This window comes from Grus americana, chromosome 2, assembly GCF_028858705.1.
Source record: "Grus americana isolate bGruAme1 chromosome 2, bGruAme1.mat, whole genome shotgun sequence".
Lineage (NCBI taxonomy): Eukaryota > Metazoa > Chordata > Aves > Gruiformes > Gruidae > Grus > Grus americana.
In genome coordinates this window covers 36,796,813-36,804,654 of record NC_072853.1, presented here as the reverse complement: position 1 = coordinate 36,804,654, position 7,842 = coordinate 36,796,813, and the positions used below count along the sequence as shown (strand labels likewise).

The following is a 7,842-nucleotide window of genomic DNA, read 5'->3' as shown; positions in this document are numbered from 1 at the left end:
GTTGATTTTATTTCTCATTCCTCTACTCTGTTTTGCCTAGTAATAAATCAGATGAATTCCCTCTGTAAGTTCGGTCTGTTTTGCTCGTGATGATAATTAGTGAGTGATCTCTCCCTGTCCTTATCTCGACCCACAAGCGTTTCGTTATGCCTTTTCTCCCCTGTTTGGTGAATGAGGGGAGTGACAGAGCGGCTCTGGTGGGCACCTGGCCTCCAGCCAGGGTCAACCCACCACACTACAAGACTGATATGGCATGTTACAGGAGGCCTCCAGCACGCAAAGTCCCTGCTCAGGCTGGAGGGTGCAGGTGTCACTTTCGCATTTGCAGTTTCCCCCAGTAGTGAAGCTGAGCACACGCACATATGCGCACACCCCCCCGACACTGACACAGCCGGTCACACAGGTTGCCTTGGACGAGGCGCTGCCCTCGACAGCACCCACACGAAGTACCCACGTGAGACATAAATGCAGGCAGCCAAGTTCCCTCCTCTTCCGTCTTGTAGAGGTGCAAGCACACCTCCCTCCCTCCAGGTTCACAAGCACATGCACGTTCATGGGTGCCCCAAGTACGGGCACAGCCCCTCGCCTGCCTGGTACCCCTGCTCGCATCCCAGCCCTCGCACCTGCTTCATGGGTCCTTTACTCACTGACCGGTGCAGCTGGATGCACCAAACACGAGCACTCACACACTCATCCCTCGGGCACTTCATGTTCCACTTGTACTCCAGTGTGCACTTGCAAGATTTCACCCTTTTGGGCAGAAGGTAAGCCATGTTCTCTTTCAGCCACTGTCAAGTGTTTCTCTGTCCTTTAAGATGCTCTACTTGGATTTATTTTTTTTTTCTCCCAGAAAGTCTTTCAAACGTCTGGATTGGGATTCTGTTTTTCTTTTGGTGACCTCCTCATACCAATCAAAACATACATCCCACCAAAATTGGGGTACCTTAAGTCCTCTGGACTCTAAGGAGCTCCTTAAACGTAATCCCTTCAATGCAATCAACCATGGTTTTTTCACCTCCAAGGTAAGTATCCGGAACTAGAGACTGAAGGGAAGGAGACAGGACACATGAGGGGTCCCTCCTGGTCACAATGTCCAGCGTGAGCCCATGGTGCTGGCCGAGGGTTTGTTAGCAGCAGTTCCAAAGGAGGCTCAGACTGGAACCAGACACAGGGAAGGGTTAATGGGGTTGGTCACACCACTGGAGTCTTTTAACTGCTGCAGGGATTTCTTTTGCAGCTGATATGTCCCAGGAGTCTGTCCCTAAGCAGCACAGACCTCCATGCCTACCTCTCAAGGACCACCATTCATACACGTTCATTCACACTGCAGTTCCAATCTGGACCTTCCCTGACCTACCTCTCCTAAGGACTTTATCAATTTGTGATCGTTCTTCCCTCTTTTAGCCAACTAGAGAGTGGGAACTCTCAGTGGGACTCTGGACTGACCTGTATTGAAAGCTGGGATTCAGCAGCACCCGGACACTGCAGGAGCCTGCAGACAACCCCTGGCTGAAGCCCCACAGGGATGTCAAAAAGCTAAGAGGACACAAGTTGTACGTACGTGTTACAAGCACAAGGCCACAAAACCACTCGAGGCTGCTCTGGGTTCTGCTGTCTTCACTGCAAGAACTAATTTACCATGAAGGTTTCACCGTGATTATTGTTTCAGGAGACAGGGTACGAGTTCGGTCATGAGGCCCACTCGGGCTGTACTTGGCATCTCTGCTTCCACACTTGATAGCCCAAGAGGCCATGGCAGAGGGCAGATACCCCTGCGTGCCGTCTTCCCTTGCTGTAGCCTGACCCCAAGCACAGCACAGCGCACAGCCCTCCACCCATACTGGCTACAACACGTGGAGGACCAGGATAAGCAGTGAGCAAAAGCTGGGGAGTAATTCAAAGCCTCCGGGCATCCCTGTTCTGTCCCTGTGAAAAGTCTGGTCTGCACGACTCAACATACAGTTTACCGTGAGAAGGACCTTCAAAAGGCAGTGTTGCTTTTTGTCTCTTCTGTCATGATGTCAGGTTAGAAGATCCCGTCCCTATGTCACATGCACTGGTTTCTGTGAACAAAGCCCGATCCAGCAAGTAAAAGGCAGCACTTCTCTTTTGTAAAGTCAGTTACATCAGACATCATCATTAGCTCATCATAGTTAGACTGATGCTGGGAGTTTTAGCTAAAACAGTTGTCAAGAATTTTAATTTCTTTTTAATATTAATAAATGATAGGGGATAATCACGCCTAAAGGCGAAGTTCCGATAGGAAACTTTTTTCCTCTTACTATACACAGATGTTTTCTCTACTTGCTTCTGACCTCACATTGGCAAGAACCATCCTCCTTCCTTGCTTTCCTTCATGCAGCAGTATTTAACTCATATCCACGGATCACCATCATTTTGCTGAAGCCAAGAGAACTGCAGGATAAGTCTGGTTTTGGTAGGAATAGTGGAAGGTTAACAGTATCGGAGGTCTTTAGAATAACTTTCGCTTCTAAAATTTTTAATATAAAAAGCTTCTCTGCCTCATCCATTTCCCAGAGAGAGCAGCAGATCATTCTGATAAACAAGCATTCTTGGAGCTGCTTTTTAAAAATTTTTTTTAATTGACCAATCAAACATTTCCAACTGTCTTAAATGAACCATTTGGCATAGCAAGAACCAGCCCTTTACTGAGTCCCACCTCACACCATTCCAGGTCTGCCTCTGCTGAAACCGCTGGGAAGGACGCCCATTTCGTCCTGACTGTGATATAAAAAAGTACCGGTAATGAACTGTTTTCACATTAAGCTATGTAATAAACATTTTCAATTTACCTAGCACTACAAAGATAGAAAGATTTGAGAGTAACAACTAGTTGGAACATATAAAAGCCTTCAACATAGAAAGGCTGCCGTCTTTTTAAAACCTGCCGATTCATCTACCCTCTAGTGCTTTAGTTCTCCATCTTATACCCTTCTATGAATAAATGAAGACACAACAGAAACACGTTGAAATCTCTAAAGCCATGTAAAACCCGAAGGCATTAAAATTTATTAAATGATGCAATAACAACAGAATTCTTTATTTACAATAGCATTATTTAACATCAAATAAGCAAATAGCATCAGCAAAGCAATATTAACTTGCATAAATGTATTTAAAATTTCTCTGAATATATCTACCTTTGCATAAACTGCTCACACTAGAAATACAAACATCAATGCAGGTGAACAAAGTGATGTTCAGAGTCAACTCCGTTTTGAAAATAAATCACAACCTGAAACACTGTAAGCTTTCTCCTGAAGAACCATAGTTTATATATTGCTTAATTTTACCCTTGTATAATCTTTTCATATACACACATCTCAGATGCAACTTCATGATGAACTGTACAAATAAAACCCACAAATGACATAAAGGGAAAAAAATTAAATGACAGTAAATGTTTGAAGAAATGTGTCCATCATCTCTATTGAACAACATAAAGATTAAGTGATGATGCACTTATTCCAAAATTGTACACAATTCACTATACAAATATAATACATCAGACAGCTATGTAGGAATATACAAGACTTAAAAACAGATCTAAGGCATTATGCTAGATTTTAGCATTTTGAGGTTCTTGCACATAGCTTTTACCTGTAGTAAGAAACTTAAAAGATTTTGTTTTAGTCTACAAAGAAACACCAGGGAGAAAATTCTAATTAAAATCAAAGCCACTACAGTAAATTTTCTTTTGTGCAGAGAATGCTTTTGCTCTTAGGCAGCATACTACCATACAAATACTAGAAAACTTTTAAATTCACACCAACAATTAATGGCTTAAGTTGCATTTCAAAACTGATTGTGTATCTTTGGGTTCTGCAAGTGGAGCTGTGCCACCCATTTCATCTGTTAAGCCCATATGAATTCCGCTTTTAAACAAAGATTAAAAAATGTATTGTATAAACTGCAAAAACATTGCTTTTAATTAATACAGGCCCAAAGGGATACCGACCGGTGTGGGACAATATTTTAAAGATCGAGTACAAATTAATTCATTGTAGCAAAACAGCTCACTTCACTTTTTAAACTTACCACATTACATGAACACTTAAACAGGTCGTACGACCATGTATATATGCTTATTTTTCACATTATGCGCCTTTCACATTTAGTAATGTAAGTAGAACACTGATTAATTGTTCCATTAAACAAAATCCAAGTACTTTCTCCGACAAATTTACTGTATACAGGATGAAAAATACTGATAATGAAGGGAATTGATTTGGCTTTTTTGTTTCTATAGTGATCAATATGATCAGAAGATTCCTTCACTCACTTTTCTCTTTCATTAGCTAGAAGACGACTAAAGTCACGATGAACCCAAACGGAGCCAAAGTGATAGGTACAATCTCCTTTCTGTCAAAATGGCAATGGATGAAGAAGTATCACAATCACTACAGATGGTGAGGGTTTGCAGGTCTGTCATGAAACGGGACAAATTTAAACTATTTTGTCCACTGTGAAAAAGAATAATCTATCTGCAGAGGTTACGGTTAAGAATCAAAAAAGAATGGCATAGCAACAAAATTATATTAAAACTCATTTACACTTTGTGGTGCATGAAGTTAATTTCTTCAAATTTAGACATTTCTTATATAAATAATTTTCTGTCAGATAAACAATGCAAGTTTAACACAAATGGCGTTGTAGTAATGAGGCTGTGGAGCTCAAGGCTGACAGTTATTTTGGTTTCCCATCGGCAGGTAAGAGGATGGCTCAGCTGATCAAATATTCTCTTTGAGTTTGGTAACAGAACGGTGACAGCTGAAAAATGTTGTTTCTCCAGAACGGTGGCACTGCCCTCCTTAGGGACAAGCACAACTGTCATTTCTTGGGCTTCCATCAAAAGCCTTCTACAGAAACAGCCTATTTCGAACCACCTTTAACATATTTTCCTCAGCCTTAACAAAGAATAGCTGCTATTTCATTTGAACTCCCACCTGAAAAACCAAAACAAATTCAATGGCAATGGAATAAACCTTTCATTCCCAAAAGGCAGGGCCGATGAGACATTATAAAACACATTGCATTTTATGTGACATCAAAAAATTTGCGTTCAGGTTAGAAAGTTTGTGGATTGGGGGTCAACGGGAAGAAAACAAGAGGTCAAAACCATCAATTTCTTAATATTTCAAGTCCTCAGAAACTGATGTCAGTTTAATAAAAGATTATTCCAACCACAGTGGGCAAGAAAAAAAAACACCACCCCTAACAGTGGCCTGCTTAGTAACAGTTAAGTTTTTCTAAGATTTGTTACGAAAGGATATAAACATACAAAAATCAAGAATTGGTTCCTACAGTGGCTGCATATAATATAGGTTAGTTAAATGACATTATGAGCAGAATCACAAGTTTTAGAAAATGAGAAGTCTCAAGCCTACAAATTAGGTCTAATCAAGGCATTGTGATCCTTTACAAAACACTTTTCCAGGAGACACACACGGCTAAGAAGATATCTAATTTAATACTGAAGTACCTCATTTGGAATCAACTTCACAACATGTATATCTCACAAAAATTATACAAGTAAAACACTTAAGTTTTCAACTTAAATTATTGCTTGTTTACATATAAACTGGATTTTATGTACCTTACAAAACGTCCTCGTAGTCCACGCTGCTTTAAAATAATCAGAAACACACGATAGTGGTGAAGTCTGTAGTGATATCTGCTATAGGTATTACAGGAATCGTTATTTTCCCAGCTAAGGGGATGGGAACCAGAAATTATCATGCTTTAAAGCAGGTATCTTGAGCTCTTTGATATTACGCACCAATTCTGCCACTACCATAATCAGTACATGCATTACCATCGAACTTTGCCGTTCAGCATCCAGTAACTGGCTGTCCAGATTCACACCTAGGGAAATAAAGGGGTAACCTGTTTTTTTTTTAATTCTATTAGAAAGAAGAGGAAGATGACAGAGGTCAGGAGAGCCAGGTAAAAAAATCAGGATTTCCTAATTGTTAGGAATTTAATTAAATAAGAATGTAACCAACTTGTATTTTTGGATTCATGACTTGCATTATAAACATTTCCACAAAACCCAGCCGAAACACCCCTTATAAACAGCCCTCTCACAGGGTAATTTTCATCTGTTTTACAACTTTAACCCCATTCAAAATTGGTCTGTATAGTTTTCTGCATCGGTTCATCTTCTCTGACTCGTCGTCAGTGGAACGTGCTCGTTGGAGGTCTCTGTATGTACCAGACGTTGCTTCTACACCCTCCTCCACGCCTCCTCTCCGCCCCAAAATGCAGGCCTTAGTCTAAAACACCAGTTTTCAGATGGAACTGAATCCTTTGCACCAGACTGAGTAAGCCAGGGAAAAGAAAGCAAAAAAAACCCCCAAGGTCTAGAACTAAACAGAAACAGAACAAGAGCATGGTTGTTTTTCCTTAAATACATACATTTAAATACATTCAATCTGACATGGTTTATGAAAATTGCCTGTCAACATTTACTTCGCAGGAGAGATCTAAGTTGCACTAAGGTGAATGCAGTGAACAGACTGAGCAACTGTCTGTACGCTAGCTTCAGACTGTCAAAGAAGAGGCTGCTCTTCGGCAACGACCACCCGGCTCCCCTCGAGAAAGCAGGGCTGAGTCCTGTCGGCAGCAGGCAGTCGCCACCGGCGCTGGCAGCTCAGCTGGGTCATGAAAAACAGACGCAGCTCTTCAAACCGGTAAGGATTTGGGGCTGTAAGCCCAGTCAGCTGAAGAAAGGAGCAACCGAACCACCCTCAGGGTCAGCAATATTTCTGGGGGGAAAAAAAAAAAAAAAAAAAGAGAGAGAGAGAGAAATTGGAGAAAAACAAATTAATTCTTCCTTCTGGGATAGTGAAGATGGATAGGTGAATGAGAGCTGGATGCTGGACTGCAGCATTCACCATCAACCATACACTGGTGTATTATTCTAAACCTGAAATGTAATTGGAATATATAAAGCTAGACTATTCTTTGAGTACACTGATACAATTGACCTGCGATTTAATTCCAGTGATATCAGTGGGGGTTTAATTTCACTGCATTCTTAGGTCCTTAATTCATTCCAGTGATCATGGATATGGTAACAACTCAGGATCATCTGCCTCTTGTCAACTCCAGCTAAAGGCACAGCAATACGGTTTAAGAGAAGTCTCATTCTTGGACTATGTGCAAAATCTCTTACTGCTGCATCACCCTCTAAGGAAACAACTGCCTTGGTTCACTTTCCCCTCCAAGAATTATAATAAAAAAGGGAATAAAGTAGAAAAAAAGCAAGCTACTGATCCCTAGAGATGTTCTTTACTTCATGCTCACTACCCTTGCAGTGTCTCTACACAAACAGAGTACAAACTGTTTTCAGCTGAGTTGATTATCTTGTACTTTCTTATTTAAAAAAACCTCAGGATGTGGTTTTCACAGTTGTTTTAAGACTGTCCCTTCCAGCTAGCGCAATCTGTGCCTCTCTGCCTTCCTCCCCACGCAAACTCCTGCTCCCATGGGGCGCTGTGGTCAGTCAGCTCGGAGAGCCAAAACCCATTTTTCTCCTCCCCTGGGGTTGCTTTTCATTCGTATCCCGCGGCTCCGACAGCGGAGCGGCTCTTTGCTCGCAGCCTCCCGCGTGCATGAGGAAGGCCCCGTTTGCTCAGGGACGGCATTGGCAGCAGGCATTTTTCTCACTGGTCCATGTGCATGCTGCTAGGCTGCCTTCTGGAAGCTGCCTACATCCTGCTTTGGAGTATTCCACACTTTCCTCTGCAATCACAGAGACACCACACTCGCATCCCTCAAATCCTGACTAATATGGACAAGTTAAACTTTGGCTCTTCT

The 7,842-nt window shown here is 41.8% G+C and overlaps 1 protein-coding gene across 5 annotated transcripts in view; it reads right to left on the bottom strand.

The window, feature by feature from the left end:
* Window positions 1–2,989: 2,989 nt before the first annotated feature.
* NCOA2 (nuclear receptor coactivator 2) overlaps window positions 2,990–7,842 on the bottom strand; it is a 193,084-nt gene continuing 188,231 nt past the window's right edge. For all 5 annotated transcript variants that reach the window (XM_054818101.1, XM_054818098.1, XM_054818100.1 and 2 more), the window contains one exon: window positions 2,990–6,788. In XM_054818101.1, the coding sequence (XP_054674076.1) occupies window positions 6,777–6,788 (12 nt within the window). In that variant the 3' untranslated portion in view covers window positions 2,990–6,776. The remainder of the gene's footprint in view (window positions 6,789–7,842) is intronic.